The sequence below is a fragment of the Pelobates fuscus genome, chromosome 7, assembly GCF_036172605.1.
Source record: "Pelobates fuscus isolate aPelFus1 chromosome 7, aPelFus1.pri, whole genome shotgun sequence".
Taxonomy (NCBI): Eukaryota; Metazoa; Chordata; class Amphibia; order Anura; family Pelobatidae; genus Pelobates; species Pelobates fuscus.
Window position 1 is genome coordinate 164339628 of NC_086323.1, and position 23702 is coordinate 164363329.

General features: G+C 42.0%; 1 protein-coding gene across 3 annotated transcripts in view; it reads left to right on the forward strand.

Annotated features, from left to right (window-relative positions):
* Window positions 1-23702, forward strand: part of ERC2 (ELKS/RAB6-interacting/CAST family member 2) — a 1126181-nt gene that overhangs the window by 112867 nt on the left and 989612 nt on the right. For 2 of the 3 annotated variants that reach the window (XM_063426897.1, XM_063426898.1), the window contains exons 3-4: window positions 4362-4385; window positions 12813-13229. In XM_063426897.1, the coding sequence (XP_063282967.1) occupies window positions 4362-4385; window positions 12813-13229 (441 nt within the window). The remainder of the gene's footprint in view (window positions 1-4361; window positions 4386-12812; window positions 13230-23702) is intronic. The other variant, XM_063426899.1, reaches the window with a different exon arrangement.

Genomic DNA, 23702 nt, shown 5'->3' on the forward strand with positions numbered 1-23702 from the left:
ATGTCTTAAAATAGTTTTTGCTCACTTGTGCCATTACAGAGAGAAAATATTCCAAAGCACATCAGACTAATCCCACCCGTAAAGGGCAGTCCAGAACCAAATGCTGGCAAGTTCTCTCTGCGCGAGAGATACCGCATCCCCAGACAATCGTTTCAGCTTTATTTGGGCCTCATCAGTGAGGTGTAGCTGATACCCTTCTAGGAACAGTGAGCATAGGGTCCACCTCTGGATTACCCTGTTTACTTGGGGAGAGCCAAGTTAATGCATTGAAACAAAAACAGAGATAATTGGTTTATAAAAAACTCACGTCCTTTGTGGATGTCCAGTCCACTTAACATCTCCTTACAAGATATTGGTCTTACTTGTCCTCAAGAAATTACAGTACCAGTCCAGATGATGTCCAATCTACCCAAACCGTAGTACATCTACATCTCCCAAATCAGTGCCTAGAAGTTCCCGTTCCCTTTGGTACCAGTTCCCCCCCATCTACAGAAACGTCTCTGTAACCATAATATTCTTTTATTCCTTAATATATCTGAAAAAAAAAAATAGAAAGACGAACACTTGACACCTCACCTGGTGACAATAGGGTATCTGCTCTAAGCTCACAAATTCCACTGTAGAAGTATTGTCACCAGTTGGGTCACAAATTAGTTGCAGAAGCAAAAGTAGACCTGACAAATTTCTTATGGTAATTCTGTTAAGAGTATTTCTCAAGCTTGAACATATGTGGGCGTGGAGGAATGTGTTCTATAATAGATTTTTTACAAGTTTGTTTTATTTTTGTGATTCGCACCCTACTTATTAGTGCTGGGCTCCGTACATTTTAAATTCAGTGCATAATGGCAATTTACTATGCTGACATAATTAGGGGCAAGACCAGAATAGGAATGGCGTGACTTACATTTTAATGGCAAGTCATCTTTAGCTTCTTCGTGGAGAGGGCTTGTGTGAAATACGATAATGGAAAGAGTGTGAGGAAACAACTGAAGAAAGAGTGGGATGGTAAGAACTACATTTAAATATGGATTGTTGTGAATTAACCCCTCCAAAGCAGATGACTTGTCAGGACACTTATGAGGTAAAATGATTATCTTGACAATATTGAGAGATTGAAGGTTTATCTATATTATCGGAGCTCTACTTTCACTACTAGAAACTGATAACATTTTCTTTTTGCATATGGAAGTGTCTTAATTTTATGACAGTGGCCTACGTTATCCTACTTTTTATGACAGACTAAATTCGTTTTTCGGTAGGAGAGGTTCTGTTTATTTATTTTTTTGTTTTATTTCTTCAAGCGATCTGCACGTCACATGATTGCAAACTGCAATGCAACAAGCCACCTCCCTCTAAGGTCTGCAGTGGTCATGGGACGAAGTCATTCAAAATGCATTCTAAAGGCATGCAAAGCAACATGGGAGTTGTAGTTAAACAACAACTGGGGATCTATCTGTTGGGCAGCTCTGGCTAAGAGAATACCCTACCCACAATGCAAGCATGTTTAATGATAAGCTCATTCGGTGCTGTCTGGGTACAGTAGAATGCAGACAGAACAGCAGTCACAGAGATAGAAATTAGGTATGTTCTCACGTGGCTCAAGTTTGTATGAGTGCAGCTAACTAAGTGTGAGCCTAATGTATATTTATTAACCCTTTGTGTACCACATGTAGGCTCAATGCATTTTTTTAAATACTGCAACTTATAAATAATGGGTAATGGAGATGCAAACGTTGGACAAATACTTCTAATTGCCTCAGACCAAAGGCTGTCCACTTTTCGAGTACAGTGTGGATTCTAGTTCTAGTCTACCAAAATAACACAATCAGAATTCCGCTTCCATTTTATCAGCCAGCAGCTCTTATTAGCTGTTTTATTTCTTCCATAGAGATGTTTTTTTTTTTTTTTTTGCAGGGATGAACGCTAAAACAGTCATTCTCTGAAACGTTTTAATTTTCTCAGTGGCTTATTAAAGAAAAGGATAATTCACTACTCCAAATTTGGCCATATTCTTGTAGCAAATTAAGGTCTCCGTTTAGGTGAAACTCACAAATTCAGTTTAGGCAAAACTCAGAATGAAAAATTCAGAATTGCTTTGATTTTGTCACTGTACTTTTGCAATCAAAGAGTTTATTTAAAGAACCATGAATTACATTCAATTGAGAACAAAGTTGCAAAATGTACATTACTACAGCTGATTCGGGAAAAAATACATGAAAAGATGGATACATAGTCGGAGATGGATAAATATCAGGGCTAGTTACTAAAGTGAGTATTCAAAGTGAATTTAAACTTTAAGGCAGTGGTGGAACACCATAATTGCAAATGCAAGCGAGTCCTTGTTATTCCCCATGTCACAGCCTGTCAGGGTCCAGGCAGGGCCAGACTGGCCCACTGAGATACCGGCAAAATTTAATGGTGAGCCACCCTTGCCTGGGGTTCGATATGTATTGCTGTAAAAAAAACAAGAGAGCAAACTGCCCTCTTGAAATTTGTACATCATGCAAATGCTGCTAGGATGTGTGACCTCATATCATGTCAGCCAGATGTCAGCCAAGCGGAACACCAGAGCTGTGCTGGCCCAACTAGGTAATCTAGAGATTACTGTGAGTCTGCTCTGTGTGTTTGTGTGTGTGTGTGTGTGTGTTTGTGTGTGTGTGTGTGTGTTGCCAGTAGCTAGTAGTGAAATGTTTGTACACAGTATATACACAAACAAATGTATTATTAATAAATGTATATTATAGTATATTAAAGTGCATTAAATTTCATCTACGCATATTAAATACATTTTAATCTATATATTAAAAGGTATAGTTTTAAATATAAAACACTTAAAAATATGGTCTCTCTCCCACCTGTCAATAAAATGCTCGGCGGCACAAAGCATCTAAAGCCATAGATTGAGTGACATGCAGGTCTTTTTGCTTCATGTCACTGTTACTTCCCCAGCAGACGTTACTCCCCCAGCAAGAGTGAGTATTGGATTTACTGACTCCAGCCTGTCAGCATGGAAGATTGTACTGCTTGGGAATGTGTTCTCAAGCAGGACCAATCACAGCAGACTGAGGGTGGTAACTGCGAGTGGGTGTTACAGTATATATCCATCGGGATGGGGGTTCTGGGTCTTCTATTATTTATTTTTTATTTATTTATTATTTTATATACACACTGTGTTTCACAGTGCATTTTAGGGCTGGCATGATTCGTTTTCAGTGCTGCTTTTTATTTCCAGTCCAGCCCTGCGCCCAAAAGAGGATACAGGCTGTCGATCAGCTCTTTTACCTTGGGACTTGTCGGTAGAGAGTCCAGAGATACAACTCTCACAGGAGCCAGTCTAACTACAGCCACTTGGCCCACACACAGTCACGCTCAGCCAATACCCGCATGACCACATATTTAGCCAGCAAAGAAATCCCATTTAGTTGTGTTGCTTAGGAAGGCCCTTCTTTGATTATTCCATCGTGGCCAGAAGAGCCAAATTGAATGTATAGCTGAGTTGAAGAGCTACCATGATTGATTTATCAGTAATACAAAGTAAATGTGAGTTTTGGAAAGGCTTTTTTACTCCCAACACAAATACTCTATAAACCAGGAATCGCCAAGTGAAAACCCAGCTGTTGTGGAACTGCAAATCTGGTGGTGAAAGCATCATAGGAATTGTAGTTCAACCATAGTGGTTAACTTTACCCCATACAGTAAAATGTGTCCAAGAATAGCTTGCTTGTATTTATTAGTCCGTGGATTGACAACTCTCTTATATTAAATATGCTAATACAAGAAGGAAAACAATTTATAGATCAGGGGTTTTTATATCCGGCCCCTAGGGTTTTGGCGAAGAATTGTGGGGATTCTAGAAGAGCAAATGTTTAAATAATCTATGTTTACCATGGTCCTAATTGTCTTGAATGTGTTAATTTTAATATGTGTTGATAAAATGCATAAAATCATTGTTAAATCTCAACAACATAGTTTGCATTCAGACTTTTATAAAATATTTAAATGTATATTTTTGAATAATATAGTGCAGTGGCTTTTAACCCACTGAGCTATATGTACAGATATAAAGTGTTTAATAAAATGTATATGTGCTAAGTATAAAATATGTATGAGTTCTTTATCTATAAACAATTTTGCTTTTATTGTTTCTACATTCCATATTTCTTTACCTAGTTACATTGTCTCTGTGTTGCTGTGTGGTCTGAACAGCATTGCTTGTAACTTGTATCACAAACTGCTTTGAAAATACTTTGCCGATTCCTTTCCCATCAGTTGTGGATTTTTGCTTGCATTTTACCTGCTTTTGTCTTGATTTTTTGCTTCGTTCTTTTTGTTTTTGTTTTTTTATTTGCCATGCTGTTCAGCTTTTGGATTCAAGGAAAACCAAGGTTTGTGTTCTCATTGATTTTGGTTCCCCCACCCCACAACCCTCAAACCCTATAAACGTTTTATTGTGTCTGCTTGTGCTTGCTCCTGGGATTAATACAAAATGTGTTTGTCTGTGATTGTCTTATTGAACCCAAAGTCTTAGAATATAATTTCTCTGAAATGCATTACAGACATTGCTTGTGTAAAAATGTTATTTTTAAAATAGACTAAGGGGCATTGTATGTTACTCATTAAAAATGCCGTCCAAACTTCATATTTTTATAAAGGAGTAAAACAAGCACACACCAGCTTTCAGCAATGTGTAGATGAACAGTGTTTCCTCTAAGCCGATTCATTCTGTAAACAAACAGTTAAAGAAATACTGTTATGAGCTTGCCTAAACTGTCACTTGTTGTTTGATATCAAACTGCAAAAGTTAGTCTAAAATAGTCAAACTGAAAAATATATTTATAATAACACAACTTACCGCTTGCTTAATAAACCCATTTTGATTTAGCAAACAACTACCAGGTTGTTCACTAAACCATGGATTGTGGTGAATTGACAATGGAATTCCAGATGTTGGCTCTAAATAACTGAATAGGGGGGAGGAAAAAAACATATCTGATATTTGACCTATAAGCCTATAATTTGCAATTCCATTAACTCACCTCAGTATTTCCTGATTAAGTGAATACCCTGCAAGTTATTATTTTTTGTTATAGTTTTAAGAATGAGCGAAACTTTCCTCTTATTACTTTGAAAAGTAAAAATTATAACCATGTTGCATTATATGCATACAGTACATTTATATTTCTGCTTGCATGTAATAATATGCACTTGAGCTCTGAGCTCCGTTGTACAATTGCTATATTAAGCAATGTAAAGTAAAAAAATAATAATAAATAAACAAAGATTGAATATTTCATTTAGTGTTATCCATTTTGAGAATGGGATTAAAGACAGAGTGGGTCGAGCCACCTTTCCTTTGGAAAGTAAAATAGTAAGAGTATAGTTTGCCTGGGGAACCCAGCGCATTTCGCTCATTCTTTCGCTCATTCTTTGTAGAGAATGTAGAGAATTCAGCAGGGAACTGTAAATCTTAACCTTGACCTAAAGTTTTAAATTTCTTGGTCAGTCCCTGCTAATTCTAAGTTTAGCTAATATTATTAATACAATGTTTTTTTGAGTTACAGCCGAAAAAAATATGTTGTTGGACTAAATTGTACATGAGCACTTATATGTTTATGCAAGTATTGAAGATATTTATATATTAAAATGTTACGTACTTCTGATACGGCAAACATTTTGTCCTATAACTAGTAAATCTTCGATATGAGAAGAGTAAAAAATCGAGAGGTCATATGCCCTTTTTTCTTAGCCTTGAGAAGACCCCTTAGGAATAAGTTATTGTTCCTCAGATTCAATATATTATACTGATCAGCCACAACATTAAAAGGCCACTATAGTCACCAGAACAACTTCAGCTTATTGTATTTGTTCTGGTTAGTATAATCAGTCCCTTCAGGCTTTTTGCAGTAAACACTGTCTTTTTAGAGAAAAGGCAGTGTTTACATTACAGCCTAGGGACACCTCCACTGGCCACCACTCAGATGACTACTAGAGAACAACAAGGGGTGGGATATATTACGAAGCAAGTGAATAGTCAGTTCTTGAATTTCATGTGTTGGAAGTAGGAAAAATGGGAAAGCAAAAAAGGTCTAAGTGAGCTTGACAAGGGCTAAATAGTGATGGCTAGACGACTGGGTCAGAGCAACTCCAAAATGGCAAGTCTTGTGGGGTGTTCCCAATATGCAGTGGTTAGTACCTAGCAAAAGTGTGCAAGGAAGGACAACCATTGAATTGGCATCAGGGTCAGGGACACACAAGGCTCATTGATACGTGATCGTCTGATCACACAGAAGAGCTACTGTAGCTCATATTGCTGAAAAACTTAATGCTGGCCATGATAGAAAGTTGTTGGAACACACAGTATGCTGCGCTGCAGCAGACCATTCATAATGTCCGTGACGACTCCTGTTCACCGCAGTTCACAATGTGTGTGGTTCACCTGGGGAAGAGATAGCAGCAGGATGCACTAGGAGGAGAAAGCAGTCTGGCAAAGGCAGTATTAATCTCTGGGCAATGTTCTGGAAAAACGTGGATCCTTGCATTCATATAGATGTTTCTTGGACACATATCACAAAGCTAGAGATTATTGCAGACCACATCTCATTCATGGCAATGGTGTTTCCTGATCTCAGTGGCCTATTTCAGTAGGATAGTGCACAATGCAACACTGTAAAAAATGTTCAGGAATGGTTTGAGGAACTTGACAAAGATTTCAAGGGCCTTGGGCCTCCAAATTCCCCAAATCTCAATCCGGTTGATCATTTTTGGGATGTGCTTGCACAACAGATTCAAGCCATGAAGGTCCCACCCTGCAGGACTTAAATGGTCTGCTGCTAATGTCTTAGTGGCAAATACCACAGGACATGTTCAGAGTCCATGCCTCAATGCATCAGGGCTGTTTCACGAGAGGAACCTAAATGATATTAGGCAGGTGAATTTAATGTTGTGGCTGATCAGTGTGTATCATAAACACAGGACTCGTTATATACAAACCAGTATCCCATCATATTAAAGTGTTTATTAAAGAGCCATATTGTAGTGATCATGTTGTCTAGAGTGTCCTGGCACCCAGTTAAATTTTGGACAGTTTAAGAGTGGATTGATATTAACTCTCTTCTTGGCCACTAGGGGATCACCCCCATCTCTGCCATATTGACGATCTAGAATTAACACGTCCACATTATCAAGTTTGTCCAACCTAAATTACATTAAAAGGATGAGAGTACTGACACTTTAAATAGACACTGCATGTATAATAGCCACTATAGTCCACTGCCATTGTTTCATGTTAAGTAGTGAAACAGTTCACTGTTGGGGTTTTTCTTTGGTTAAAATTTTATTTTTATTTATTCATTGTTTTTTTTATTTTTTATTTCATCAAGAGCCTTAATTATGTACATGGCATTAGTTTAGCATAACATTTCTTAAGCAACGTAATTTAGCAAAATACCTTAATTAATAATAATTAATTTATCTGATACCATGACACTGGGTAAAGCACTTCAGCAAGTAAATTATCATGGGGCATGGGGATTAAGCCTTACCAGCTGGTTTTGGTCAAAATGGTTTGCAAATTTGACTGGATTTAATGTCTAGCAGCTGAACCCAATAAACTGGTTGGCTGCTTGGAAAGTATTGTGTCCGCCAACCCCCAGTTTTAATAATTAGAGCCACCTCCTGCCGCTCATGAATTAGGGCTGGGTGGCAATAGTCCCCCCCCCCCCTCATTTGTTTTTATTAGAGCCCACACTGGCTGACCATATGTACTTTTTGTAGTTTACTAGCTACTGGGCAGCAATATATGTCCAGTGGCTTGTCTTTTATTAGAGCAAGTACCCAATTTTCAACTAGAATTAAATAGCCCCAAATAAAAAGCTTATCAGCAGTGGATAAACTGCTAATAAACATTATCAGCGGTTATTTAGGGCCTAAATTAGAGAAATTTAACAGCTTCTCACTTTGAGTGTACAGCAGGATTAAATGTCAAACGCCTTGTTCCCAGATCTGAGCATATCACAGAGTGGAGCAATAGGAAGACTTGTTATTAAAAAAAATCTATTTATCACCCATTAAAAATATAAAGACATTAAATATGTGTGGCAAATGAGCAGTACAAAATTAGCTAGCTAGACATATAGGCAGAAAAAAAGACGACCACATGTCTAATGCAACTGGACATGTTTTATATCTAAACATGTCAAATGTTTTTATGTCTTGATATTTTCTATAGATGATAAAAAGAGAAGGTTTTTCTTTACCACTATTTCTTCCCTCTTTGCAGTGCTTAGATTTGTGATACTGATTATTATTATTTTTTTAAACATATTTAAGGATTAGAATGAAAATATAGTGGTTTTATTTGTAAACTGTGAATTGTAGATCGCTGCTTAAAAAAAAATGGCAAATATTAGCTCAACATAATCAAACTTTGAAATTCTACAATTAATCTCTTTTTATCAACTTGACTGTTTTCTACTAAAGTTTGCAGTTCTGCAAATGTTCCAGTTTAGCGAATAAACCCCCTAGGATTGCATGCTGGAATACACACATTCCTTGGTAATAGTGCCAAAGGATATGCCATTAATGTAATGTAATAATGTTCATGGTAATTAAATGTTACTCATGAAGGTCGGGTTAACTTGTAAACTTTATGTCACTGACAAGATCATAAAAATGTTTTGTACTTGAGTGTACACAAATGGTTTATGGGATTCTACGTGGCTTTTTATTACTGATGGCTAAAACTGTTTGGACATGTTGTTTTGCCATAAAACGCGGTGGGCTTTACTTACCGTCCGTGGAGCATACTTCATCCTAAAGCAAAGCAAGTCATAAAGTAAAATTTAGAAAAATGACAAGTGTATCACTGATCTAAATCTGGGTTTGATGTTTTTTCCATTCTAAATTACTTTTACTTTTTTTTTTACTTTTATTAAAAACACCTGAGAGATTTATCATGATCACCTTTTTATCATTTAAATCAGAAAGCCTGCAAAGCGCTGTGGGAGAGGTAGAGTTCACATCATCTGGAATTGCAGAAATTGCTTAATTCTTATAAATCTAATAAAAGATTTATCCAGTAAGGGTTTAGAGCAGGGGTAGGCAGCTTTTGGCACTTGCAGATGTTGTAGACTTCATCTCCTTAATGCTCTTAAAGCCATACTGCTGGCAAAGCATCATGGGAGGTGTAGTCCAAAGCATCTGAAGTGCCAAAGCCTGCCTATCCCTAGTTCAGAGGGTCAAGCTTGTGTGGTATCTCTCTATTTAATATATCACAGACAGAGATTCAGAATTACTTGATGTTCCCAAAACACTTTAACGGCGTTAGGAGGTGTAAGTACGTCCAAACTATAATGGGCTTTAATGCCTTTGGGGCGTATTGACACATTCAAAACGCAGTTTTGGTGTATGAAGGGTTAAATGATTTAACATAAATCCTTGCTCACACCATTGAGTCCCAGGTATCATTTGTTACCCTCTGTCAGCTGTGGTCATTTTTAGTGGGCCCAGACTGATTGTGCTGCTTTGAGCCCATGGCTGAGCAATCGTGCTCATGCTGATGTGATTGGTGCTGGGCTTTGAAAGCTGCCATGCACCGATCAAAGTGTGGTTTGTTGGGAAGCAGGCCCCATTCATAATTATATTAAATGTAATTATGAAAACAGTCAGTACATGATCCACACATATCACTAGCTACTGTTTTAACTAGGAAGCCCATTTTTTAATAAAAAAATTATATTAAAAGAGGGTTTGGTTATGGTTAGTGATGGGGTTAGAGTTAGATTTAGGGGTAAGCGTAGGGTAGGGTAAGTGTTAACTGTAGAGTTAGTGGTGGGCTTGGGTTAATGCTGTATTTGGGTTGGAGATCATCTAGGGTACGGTAGGTTTAGCATTGGTGTAAGTATAGGGTTAGTATAGCATTGGGTGGGGGGTTGGTAAAAGATTAATATGTCAAAAAGCCTATGAGGATTAACATGTGAGTCATTTACCAGTTATGACTGATAGAGGAATCTATTTTGAGTTATTTTTCTTTAGTTAAACTGGATGTGTAAAAAGTATTATATGGAAAAATGCGGAAACAAAATGCATTTTGACATCCCCCCCCAACTCACTTGAACATTTTTTTTCACATTTAAATGGACACTATAGTCACCAGAACAACTACAGCTGATTGTATTTGCTCTAGTATAGAGTCTAGAGTATAGACAGTGCCTGTAGGCATTTTCATGTAAACACTGCCTTTTTAAAGAAAAGGCAGTGTTTACATTGCCCCTTAGGGACACCTCCAGTGGCCACTCCTCAGATGGCCACCGAGGGTGCTTGCTTTTGGTAGTGCCGTTCAGCATCTCCATGCATCTCAATGAGGAGGTGCGGATTGGCCAAGCCCCCATGCTGATTGGCCAAGCCCCCGACCTGTCTCCTTACTGATCTCAGCCAATTCAATCAATTTCCCTTTGGGAAAGCATTGGATTGGCTGAAATCATCAATTCTTATTATATTAGCCTAGGAGGCAGATTGGGACAGGGCCAGTGCCGGCAGACCTGTGTGGCGCTGGAAATAAGGTAAGTTTTATTAACTGTTAAGAGGACTAAGGGGGGTAAGCCACCTAAATGGTGGTTTTATCACTGTAGAGAAGGAATACATGTTTGTGTTCCTGACCCTAAAGTGTTCCTTTAATGTCATGTTTGGAATACATATATGATATTAAATAAAAGCCCTTTCTATTGGTTAACATAAAACAATATCTAATATGTACGGGACACTTCAAGAGAAACCCTTAAATTACGGTGGAACAAACACATAGCGCAAATTATAGGTTTTGTTTTAGTTTAGAACTTGAACAATTCCCTCTGTCCTTAAAGGGTTAAAACTCGTCTACCCCTTAAGTCTGGGAAAAAAAAATATTCAGATTAGTTTCTTCTTGTTATTATTGAAACTTTCATTGAGAAGAACAGACGGTAGAGCAGATTGACCAACAACACTTGAGTAGCAATGGTCCTTCATCATTGCTTGGGATCAAAGCTTAGGTCCCCCCTCTTTGGAACAGGCATATGACAGTCATACTGAAGGTAACCGCCCACAATAGATTGCGATTTTAAATATAGAACTTGGTGGATATAATATATTAGACCTGATGGAAAATTCAGTTGCCACAAAGAGTTTCGTCACGAGATAAGAAACCTATTTGGTTAAATGTTTCCAAATTTTGCTTGCATATTTTTGTTGCAAATAAAATTAGACAACCACTTTTTTTTAAAAACATTTCTCTCATTGCCAGCAAGTCAGAAGTTAAAAATTACTTTTTTACCCCACTCCCCGGAGAGCCACATTAACAAATAAAAGCCTATTGGGGTCATATTAACCCACATATTAGTATAAGGGAGATTTAAAACTGTGAGTAGAAGCATGTCAGCTAAACACGGTGGGTGGGGGCTCTAATTATAGTAATGTGGGGGGGGGGACCTAATGCCCCCCCAGTTCCCACCCATAGACAGCATGGTGGCTAATTATTTAATACATATGGGGGTGGACATGAGCTTGTCCACTCCCCCTAAACTTTTGGCACTTAAATTGTAACACTACCCCCCCCCCCCATGCCACCCATTTAAATAAAAAAAACCTGCCTACCAAACTCACCCTAAGAGCAGTAAGGGGGGCCCAAGAGAAAATTTCCTGTTAAGAAATACATTCACGCAGGTCATTAGATGCCGTCTTTCTTTTAAAAACAAAAAGGTTGTCAGCCCCCTAAAAAGTCCAAGTAAAAAAGCCATTACAGTTAAAGCAAAAAGGACATTAGCCCCCACTGTGAATTAAATTAAAGTAGAGCCCTTACCTGCCGCCCATGGATGGATGCTGGGGGTGGACATTAGCTCCCCCTATTCACTTTATTTAATAGCCCTCACAATGTTCTTACTTATTTGTAACCTATTTTGTAGAAGCCACTGGAGCATTAGCTGCTCAGTCACTAGTCTTTAGTAGCCTCAACATGGCAGGTAGGGGCAGTTTTAAACCTCCCTTATAGTTATATGAAAGTAATATAGACCTTCATAGGGTTCATAGGGTTTCGTTTCACACTATATTCACAAGATACCTCTTATGAGCTAAGAGTGCATAGTTTCCCGCAGATTGCAATTAGTTTATTTGTGTTTCATACGAATTCATTTATAGAAATTCAGACAAATTTCCACTCATCAAAAAAGGAATGCCTAAGCATATGCTATTTTACAAAATTCGATTATATATTACATTATTAATCAAGAATGAGCTATTAAATACTTTTATACTCCTAAAATGGGTTACCAACCAAATGACATGTACATAACTTAGGTACAAGTACAGTAATAATTATATTATAACATAAATAAAAGTGTATATGTATGTTAGTCTCCACGTTTTCGTGTTTTGAGAGATAGGTCAAACCTGTCCACAAAGAAGCGTTTGTCCAAAGGCAAGGAGCAAACCTGTAAGGAAATTATGCTATGTGACTCAACTAGGGTAGACAAACATTTTTGCAACAAGTGCAGGAAAGAATATAGCCATAAAAAGATCATTGTTATAGCTGTCTTATCTCTAATTACTAATCAGGTTTATTGATAAATACTTCACATATTGCTTACAAATTGACGTATATGTATTTTATTTATTAATAGTTGTACGTGTAGTTGGTTTTTATCACAGCACTTGTTGTAGTTTGCAGTTTTCCATGCACGTCCTACTGTAGTATTTGACCCACATGCTTGTCTTTTCTGTTTTCTGAACCCTTCAGTATGGATCACCTAGACCACTAATGTGATGTTCTCCTCCTTGTGTTACAGCATCTACAGTTAACTATCCAAGCTCTCCAAGATGAGTTGAGAACTCAGAGGGACCTTAATCATCTTCTACAACAGGAAAGTGGGAACCGGGGGGCCGAACACTTCACCATTGAGCTCACTGAGGAGAATTTCAGAAGACTTCAGGCTGAACACGACAGACAGGCCAAAGAACTATTCCTACTCCGAAAAACTCTAGAAGAAATGGAACTGAGAATTGAAACACAAAAACAGACCCTAAGTGCCCGAGACGAGTCAATTAAAAAGCTTCTTGAAATGTTACAAAGTAAAGGGTTGCCATCGAAAACCATGGAAGAAGAAAATGAGAAAACTAGACGTATGGTAGAAGCAGAGTCGCAGCTTAATCATTTGGAAGTGCTTTTAGACCAGAAGGATAAAGAAAACATTCACCTGAGGGAGGTAAGTGAGTTGTTTGTTTCCCCCCCCCCCCCCCCCCCCCCATTGCTAAACTTTTAAAGTGGATTTGTCACTTTGGAAACAAATGTTTAAAATTCTTTATAGATTAATTTTTATTTAAATGTAGCTGCATTGCTGGGCACACCAGGCAACGCATGCAAATTAGTTAACAGTATAGTATGCATGGCACATGCGTCTACTTGACACTGCTGGAGGAATTTCAGAGGACCCATGTAGAATGTCTCCATATATGCCTGAGCGCACATGAGCCAGAGGTATTGTGGGACAAAATTAATGTGCAGCGAGGCCAGTCATTTTTATTTATTCATTTTTTACTATTTTTGTTTGTGCACACTGTAAACTCTGCAATAACATTCATTGGGGTGAAGGAACAACCCACGGTTACCTCTCTGGAAGGAATAGACATTCCTTAAAAAATAAAGGTCACCAGAATGTAAAGATTTTTAGTTATCCTTGAAGCATATAATTAAAACATACAACATTCTTTTTAATGAAATATATGTACTAAGACCTAAAAAAATCCGGCTACTACTTTCACAGAACACTAGATCCCTCTTCAGTCAGACTGAGGTAGAATCCGATCATTAGCAAGGCACAGTTGCTGCAGTGCCTGGTCTGGATTTCAACCACGTTCCGACTGCATTGGCAATTCTCGTTTTATATCAATAAGACTCCCATAATGCTAAAACGGATGTATTTTACCTCCATGTGCCCCCATAAGCCATCTGGTAGGTGTGGAGCATGTCTTCTAATCATTAAGACTAGCAACTATAAAAGGCCCCATCCCATGCTAGCATGCGGATGCCCTAACAAATATAAGAGGGATGGCCTAGTGTCCTCTCCTCCCCTCCCCTAGCCCCCACTCATGCCCAATTCTCTATAATGTTGGAGGGGGGCTAGTGTCCCCTACCCCTTGTAACCACTCATGCGGACAAATGGAGTCCCTCATTTTTGTAATAAAGGGGGATGCCTCATAAAATAAATGGCATACCAACCTCACTCTGATAATAGTGTAAAAAAAAATATTCACCATCAGAAGTCTGCTTTATTATAATTCTTATTTTCTTTAGCCCCCAAAAAAGCCAAATAAAAATCCACAATTCCCAACGCCACTCATTAAAATAAAAAAGACCCGATCGAAAAAAAAACCCTGCCACAAAAATAACACCAGAACAAAAAAAGAATCTATCTTCACTCATGAAAGTATCGCAAACCATGGGAAAAGTTTCCACACTTTGCAATATAACCAAGAGCACTCTGATTGGTTGACTAGTAAACCAAACAATCAGAACACTCTGGCAGCCAAGTCTCGAGAGAAATGAGAATTGGCAGATGTGGAGAGACAAATATGCATGTGTATTACTGCATATGTAATATATTCAGTGGTGTATTTTGGATCTGTGCTGCCCTAGTCATGACGGAACTCGGGCACCTCCTAATTTACATTTGTCCCACCCCTTCTGGTCAAGGCCACACCTCTTCCTGTTAAAGACTAGCACACACTTTGACTGACAGACACACACTCTCAGATACACTCACATACACACACACACACTCACTGATTTGACACAATCTGACAGACACACACAATCACTGACTCACAGACACACACTGACAGACACACACACTCACTGACATACACATACAATGACGCAGACACACACACACACACTGACAGGCATACACAATCACTCAGACACACACACACACTCACTCAGACACGCAGGCTCCCTCATAGAAACACACACACACTGACAGACACACACAATCACTTAGACACAAACACACATACACTGACAGACACACACTCACAGACACCCTGACAGACACACACAGACACTCAGACACATAGGCTCCCTCACAGACACACACACTCACTGACACACACACTCACTGACACACACACACAATCACTTAGACAGACACTGACAGACATACTCACTCACTCACAGACACACACGGACAGACATACAAACATTCACTGACAAGACACAGACACACACTGACAGATATACATACACACACACTGACAGACATACATACACACACACTGACAGACATACACCCACCCACACCCTGACAGACAGACACACACACACACACACATGTTCCCCCTGCCCACAACACTCACAGATTATTTGACCTTTGGGAGAGCTGGGTGGATTTTTTCCCTGGGGTTAAGTGGGGCTGCTGGCTGGGCTGTTTGGTCGGGCAGGAAGTCGGCTAGTTGATCTCCAGGCAGACGGCTAGCTGAGTTCCAGGTGTGCGGCCAGGGGGCGCTGATTTGTGCGCTCTCCCTGCTTAGCTTCCTCGCACGCCACAGAGTGATGCCGGGAGCCGGAAGGTGACATCACCTTGCCACCCACCTAGAACTAGGCTAGCCGCCTGCCCCGAGGCTAACAAGGCATTTGCCTGGGCATTTGGGGACTGTGTTTCTTGCCGCTCCCTGGAAAGTTCCACTGAAGGCAAATGCCTTGTGTGCCTCGCAGCAAATTCAGCACTGAATATATTTATGTTTGTATTACAAACATACATTATACAATTGTGCTTATATGCACACACACATTTATATACATGCATATATATGTATAAACAAATCACATACACATTAACTAAAACTATTTTTAATGTAATTCAATTTAGTAATTGATGGAAAAACACATATGTAACGGATCCCCTATACTCCGGCTGACTTTATCCGTTCGTAGTCTCCCGAATCCCAAGTGCTGCAGTGATTATAGCTCTCCTGTTTCCAGCAGAGTAGTGATTAGAGCTCTAGACTTCATGAAGGGTAAAACGAATCTCAGTTTAATGGTAGCCACAACTGTCCTTTTATGACAGTCCCCATGCAAGGGGCATTCCCCCCCTGGACCTGAGAGTAAACCACAGTAGAACTAAAAACACAATCACATTGGCTCTCAGGTCCAGGACACTCCCATACAGAATCAGATAATCCATCCTCCGTGCCTGGGAGATAATTGGATCAGGAACTGTACTATTCTAATCCAATTATCTCCAAGCACAGAAAAAAACATAAATTTTTACAAAATACCCCCCAAAATACCTTTAAACACACAAAACCCACACAAAAGTTACATCCCCTGATAGCCATGATCTAGGTGACCAACATATCCAAAAATCACGCAGATCAGTTCAGGGTTTCATGAATTTCTGGAAGTCTTATTTTTGACCGACAGTGCACATGGTCCTATGCTCAAAACAGTTCCAGGGAATCAGGGCTAACGGTCGGTCTCCCTGTCTGGAGTACAAAAGTACATAAATCACAGAAGGGGTGAGAGGGAGCGGGGCTGCGATGGTGAGAGGGAGCGGGGGTGCGATGGTGAGAGGGAGCGGGGGTGCGATGGTGAGAGGGAGCGGGGGGTGATGGTAATGTGAGAGGGAGGGGGGTGATGGTAATGTGAGAGTGAGGGGGGGTAATGTGAGAGTGAGGGGGGGTAATGTGAGAGTGAGGGGGGGTAATGTGAGAGTGAGGGGGGGTAATGTGAGAGTGAGGGGGGGTAATGTGAGAGTGAGGGGGGTAAAGTGAGAGTGAGGGGGTAATGTGAGAGTGAGAGGGGTAAAGTGAGAGTGAGAGGGGTAAAGTGAGAGTGAGGGGGTAAAGTGAGAGTGAGGGGGGTAAAGTGAGAGTGAGAGGGGGTAATGTGAGAGTGAGAGGTGGTAATGTGAGAGGGGGTGATGTGAGAAGGAGGGGGTGATGGTGAGTGGGGTGAGGCTGAGGGTGGTGACGGAGGGTTATGCTGAGGGTGGTGATGCTGAGGGTGGTGGGGGGGTGATGCTGAGGGTGGCGGGGGGGTGATGCTGAGGGTGGCGGGGGGGGGGTGATGCTGAGGGTGGCGGGGGGGTGATGCTGAGGGTGGCGGGGGGAGTGATGCTGAGGGTGGTGGGGGGTGATGGTGAGGGTAGGGGGGGTGAGGCTGAGGGTGGTGGGGGTGATTGGGGGGTGAGGCTGTGGGGGGGAGGGTGAGGCTGGGGGTGGTGATGGTGGTAGGGGGTGATGGTGAGGGTGGTGGGGGGTGATGGTGAGGGTGGTGGGGGGTGAGGCTGAGGGTGGTGGGGGTTGAGGCTGAGGGTGGTGGGGTGTGAGGCTGAGGGTGGTGGGGTGTGAGGCTGAGAGTGGTGGAGGGTGATGCTGAGGGTGGTGGGGGGGGTGGTGAGGATGGGGGGGTGAGGGTGGGGGGTAAGGCTGAGGGTGGGGGGGTGAGGGTGAGGGTTGGGGGGTGAGGCTGAGGGTGGTGGGGGGTGAGGCTGAGGGGGGGATGGTGAGGATGGGGGTGAGGGTGGGGGGGTAAGGCTGAGGGTGGTGGGGGGTGATGGTGAGGGTTGGGGGGGTGAGGCTGAGGGTGGGGGGGTGAGGGTGAGGGTTGGGGGGTGAGGCTGAGGGTGGTGGGGGGTGATGGTGAGGGTGGGGGGGTGAGGCTGAGGGTGGGGGGGTGAGGCTGAGGGTGGGGGGGTGAGGCTGAGGGTGGTGGGGGTGAGGCTGAGGGTGGTGGGGGGTGATGGTGAGGGTGAGGGTGGGGGGGTGAGGCTGAGGGTGGGGGGGTGAGGCTGAGGGTGGTGGGGGTGATGGTGAGGGGGGTGGGGGGTGAGGGTGGTGGGGGGGTGAGGCTGAGGGTGAGGGTGGTGGGTGGTGAGGGTGGGGGGTGAGGCTGAGGGTGGTGGGGGGGGTGAGGCTGAGGGTGGTGGGGGGTGAGGCTGAGGGTGGGGGGTGAGGCTGAGGGTGGTGGGGGTGATGGTAAGGGTGGGGGGGTGAGGCTGAGGGTGGTGGGGGTGATGGTGAGTGAGGCTGAGGGTGGTGGGGGTGAGGGTGGGGGGTGAGGCTGAGGGTGGGGGGGGTGAGGCTGAGGGTGGGGGGGGTGAGGCTGAGGGTGGTGGGGGGTGATGGTGAGGGTAGGGGGGGGTGAGGCTGAGGGTGGTGGGGGGTGATGGTGAGGGTGGTGGGGGTGAGGCTGAGGGTGGTGGGGGGGTGATGGTGAGTGAGTCTGAGGGTGATGGTTGGTGATGGGGTAATGAGGCTGTGGGGGGTACGGCTGGGGGTGGTGATGGTGGTGGGGGGTGATGGGGAGGGAGAGCCTACCTTTCCCTGGTGGTCCAGTGGGCTCCCTGGTGGTCCGGTGGCCATTACTTCCGGTCTGCAGCTCCGCAGAGCTGCAGACCGTGTAATCTCGCGAGATTTCAGAGCGTTGCCGTGGTAACCCGCGGCAACGCTCTGATTGGCCAATTCTCGCGAGTCACATGGTCTGCAGCTCTGCGCACTGCGGAGCTGCAGACCAGTGTCTGCGGTGGCCGGCCTGGCAGCCAGGAGGGGCCTCGCAACCGGCGGCATACCGGGCAAGCCGCCGGGCCCCCTCCTGGTGTCAGGTCCTCGGTCACTGACCGAGGACCTGACACACTCTGCCCACAGGCGGTTTAGGCGGCCGCGAGGCCCCAGCCAGCGCGAGGCCTTAGGCGGCCGTCTAAACCGCCTAATTAGAGAGCCGCCTCTGGTTCACAGTGCTATGATCATAGCAACGGGAAATATTTTGCGGCACCTCTGTGTGCCTGTTGTGATGCCCTGGCACACAGTTTGGGAACCACTGCCTTAGAGTCTTAGGTGTTTTTTGTTGTTGTGGTTGTTTTTAACACCTTAGACACACCTGGGTAATCCCTAAATCCTGGACTGTTAGGTTTGCCTTGAGGAGAGGGTTGAGGAGCACTGCTCTACGGGACTGTTCCAGCTTGATATATAATATATATGATCAAGTAAATTAAGTTGGAAAACAGAGCTAGTGCACACAATTGACAATATTAATAAAAATTAAAAAAAACACATTAAATACAGACAGGCAGAGACGGTGCATTTCCCTCCACCTGATCTTTTTAAGCAGTCATGTTTCATTGTGCATGAATACAGATAGATATTATGATTGTTAAATTACATTCCTTCCCCTCAACAGTCACTATAATGCAGCTTCTTGCTGAGATTCCATTGAGAGACTGGGAAACCTCTGTTTCAATACTGCAGTTGGCTACAATAATACCTCCACACTATCACCCTGGGCAAAATTTCTTGCAGCCTTTATGGTCTGTTTTTTTTTATTGAGAGAAGCAGATGGGAGAAAGGAATTTGGGGGGCGGGGGGATAGCCCTTTTAAAAAAACAAACAAACAAAAAAAACATTTTATGGAAGACAGTCTCCTAATGAACCCAACTAGCCAATAATTACCCTTAGTATACTGTCTACTATGTAACTTTTTTTTTAGAGCCCCCCTGCTGGTTAATGTGAACTCTCGAAATCCCTGATGCGCTTTTTTATTTTTATTTTAAATATATATTTGGTAGAGGCTAGACTGTGCACATTTTAAGTTAATTTGGCTACTTTTTCTTTTTTCATCACTAAGTGTTAGTGAGGGTTGAATATTGGTGTAACTGAAAGACCACCTCTACGTTTCCAAACCCTTATTGCTGCCAACCTTTGTTAAATGAAAATAATAATAATTCTATCTGTTGTAATTACTGATTTAAAGTGATTGATGGAAACAAAATCTTAGTTCCGTACACATTTTCGAGTGGCAGATTCGCATTAACCCTAATCCGAAAAGGTCCAAAGAGAAAGAATTTAATAATTGTAAACAATTTAGATTTTTTTTTGCATATTGTTATTTAAAAAATAGGTTTTAGCCACGCTAAAATGAATTAATCCATAAAATACCCAGCCACTATTATTGGCATTACAAGAGCTTTTCCGTGATAAAGTGCTTTTAAATCCTATGCACATACATGTCACGGAAAAACACTTAAATAATTAGCGTAAACAGAGGCATCTGTGGAGAGGGCCTTGACAGCAGATTCATAGTTGTGTGTTAGCATTTCCAGTACAGGGCTTGAGTCCTTGCCATGCAATCTTTGCCCAGAATTCACGAGGGCATTTGCATGTGGGGAATCCGCAAACAAGAAATAGGTCCATAAATATTTGTTTTAGCCTCTCGTTCGAGCTCCTGGATACATGTATGAAACCTCGGGTGTTTCATTTGAATTTCCGTTACGTCTCACTTTGTCACCACTATTTGTGTTTGTTCAGTAGGCGATCTTTTTCTTGCTTTTCAAATAAACATTCAATCTTTCGACATAACTGCGGGGAACTTAAGGGAATACTGAGGGTTTTATCATGGTGAACTCTAGTACAGATGTTTGGCCTTTACAACATCTTTATTTAAAATTGCTCTGACCACACTTAGTTTATCCGGCAAGCCATCACGATTTTATATTCGTTCTCTCCAACAGGCGGTCTTGTGGGTGAAACAAATGTGAAAAAAATAAAATAAATTATGGACCGTTTGTAAACTGTTTAAAATCTGTTTAATGAATCAATTGCAGCCTTATAGAAAATAATAGTGGTACCTAAGTGCCTTTAAACTTTTCAGTAAAAGGGGAAAATTAGTTCAACTAGATAAACCGCTTACCCCTTGCACTCCATGCAGTGAAATACATGGACTTAAAGCATTGTTCAGATTAATGGCATATATAATTACACCTTACATACCGCTCTGGCTCTCACTGTACTGCATCACTAATCTCAACACTCTACTCACAGCAATACATCTCTCTCCACTGGTATTCACAGCGTATCCCCGTCCTTTAAAAAAATATATTTTGCACTGAAAAGCAGGATCTTTCATACCCCTGGCATACTTTAATTCACTCTTTGGTAAAGTGCATTCCACTGTTTATGGCAATGCATCTCTAATTTTTCTGGCACATCATTCACAGCCATCCCTCTAGTCGTCGCGACAAATGTACCTACCACCCCTTGATTATTCACAGCAATACAGAATTCAATTCTCTATCTCTTATTCAATTTTAGAGCTCCCCTGCTGGTTAATGTGAACTCTCAAAATCCCTGATGCACTTTTTTATTTTTATTTGAAATATATATATGGTAGAGGCTAGACTGTGCACATTTTAAGTTAATTTGGCTACTTTTTCCTTTACTTACTTTGCCCCTGTGGCAATCACAGCAATGTGGCAATCACAGCAATGTAACACTCACCCCATGTGGACATCACTATATTGTATCATATGGCCCCACACAGCAATGTATGTCTTGCTCATCTTTTCTCATCTTGCGTTCTGAGTTAGAATGAACCTACCATTATATGTGCATGGCTCACACAGTTTATGCTTTTGAATTGATGGCTGTCGGATTGTGTTTATTGTAAGCTCCTTCCAGCTGTGATATACAAGGAAACGCTTTATCAACACTACACAATTTTTAAAGAATTTATTCAAACCCAGCTGACATTTTCTGAACTCCTTAAGTTTCTGTTTGTTATATGCTATATGTAGTTTTAATATTTGGCTTGGCAGTGTCTCATTATTAATCTTATTATTTGATAGGGGTTTACCCATTTAATAGTCTGGGCCAGGAAACAAGTTAATTCTTTGAAATGGCCAAAGTGTTTTTCTCATCATTCATTATTTTATGGGGTTTTTTGATGAATGGATAGAGAAAAGTATTTTCTTATTTTTAATTTTTTATAATTGGTTCCATCTAGTGAGGCCTTGGGCAGTCCGTCTCTCTCAAATTTTCACAAACATATCCAAAAAAGGTTTTTAAAAAAAATGGTGCCCTTACACATAGCATTATAAAACAATATGTTAGATGTTATTTCTGAAGAACTTGCAATTTTTGAGAAAAAAAAAAGCAGTTAACGGGTTACTCCCAAGCACCATGACCACTTCAGCGATTTGAAGTGGTCTTGCTGCTTTCAGTGTGTATGTACAGCTTTATGCTTTGAAATGCTGCACATACAGAAATTAGCCCCTTCGTGTTACTCCACCTCCAGCAGCATCATTGGGATGTAATTATCCGGCCGAGAACAATAGTTCTGGGCTGATTAATATACCGGTAGATTATGTGCTTATTTCTATGCACAGCTGCCCATTTATTTGCTGAGAGCTGTTTTCTGATGCTCTCAGCCTATGAATGAGCGCCAAGATCGACATCCAGCTTCTTCAGCTTTGCAGAAGCCGTATTTCGTAAACCTCGGAGCCCGGCGGAACTCAGGTCAGTGGTAAGAAGGCATACTGTTGCCAAACAATTTGCACCATTACCAGGAAATGTATTTATTTATAAAATATTTTATCAGGGCGGATAAATTGAGTTTTCTCTTGTTTTCAAGTATGCCCTGGGCCCACAAAATAGGGTTTAATATAATATTACAAAAAAATAATAGAAAAAAATAAAAAATAATACATATATATATATTTAACACATAACCAGTAAGAAATATAGTCATCCATGATTACAATTGCATTCTGTATTGAGGTATGTTGCCATAGATTGAATGAAGATTTGACAGTGTCCATGAGGATATTCCATAAATGGGGCCAGGGTACTCCTCTCATCATTCACCACTCCAGTAGGCTGTTGTTGTCATGATGATTGGACTAACCCTCTAATATCTCCTTAACTTCAGGGCCGGACTGGCCCACCGGTATACCGGGAAATTTCCCGGTGGGCCGTCGGCACATGGGGCCGGGGAGACAGCTGGCTGACCTGCGTCCGCAGGGGAAGCTGGCTCTTCTGGCAGCCGCAGGGGGAGCTGGCTATGATGGTGGCCGCAGGGGGAGCTGGCTATGATGGTGGCCGCAGGGGGAGCTGGCTATGATGGTGGCCGCAGGGGGAGCTGGCTGTTCTGGCTCTGCTCCCCTGCCCTTGCGCGCTACTTAATAAGACCAGGGCCGGAAGATGACGTCCTATTCCAGCCCCGGTCTCATTAAGCTGCGCGCTGGGAAGCAGACACAGCACAGCCAGCTCCCCCTGTGGCCACCAGAAGAGCCAGCTCCCCACTGCAGCAGCCATAAGAGCCAGCTCCCCCTGCGGCTGCCATCGGCGCTCCCCCTGCGGCCGCCAGCATAGACAGCACACAGGTAGCAACTGTGTGTGTCAGTGTGAGTGTATGTGTGTCTGTCTGTGACATGGTGTGTGTCTGTCTGTGACATGGTGTGTGTCTGTCTGTGACATGGTGTGTGTCTGTCTCTGACATGATGTGTGTCTGTCTGTGTCATGGTGTGTGTGTGTCTGTCTGTCTGTCTGTGTCATGGTGTGTGTGTGTGTGTATTCAGCAGCCTGTGTGTGTGTATTCAGCAGCCTGTGTGTGTATTCAGCAGCCTGTGTGTGTATTCAACAGTCTGTGTGTATATTCCGCAGTCTCTATATGTGTGTATTCAGCAGTCTGCGAGCGTGTTCAGCAGTCTGTGTGCATGTATTCAGCAGTCTGTCTGTGTGTGTAAGTATTGTATTTGTAATATAAGCCTCATGTTATTGATAAGTTATATTTATATTCCTTTGAGTGGTTGCGTAGTCAGGGCCCCGGTGCATTGGTTTGCCCAGTGGGCTATTTTGCTGTTACGATGGCCCTGGTTTAGGGTATGTGTCTGCTCTGATGATCATGC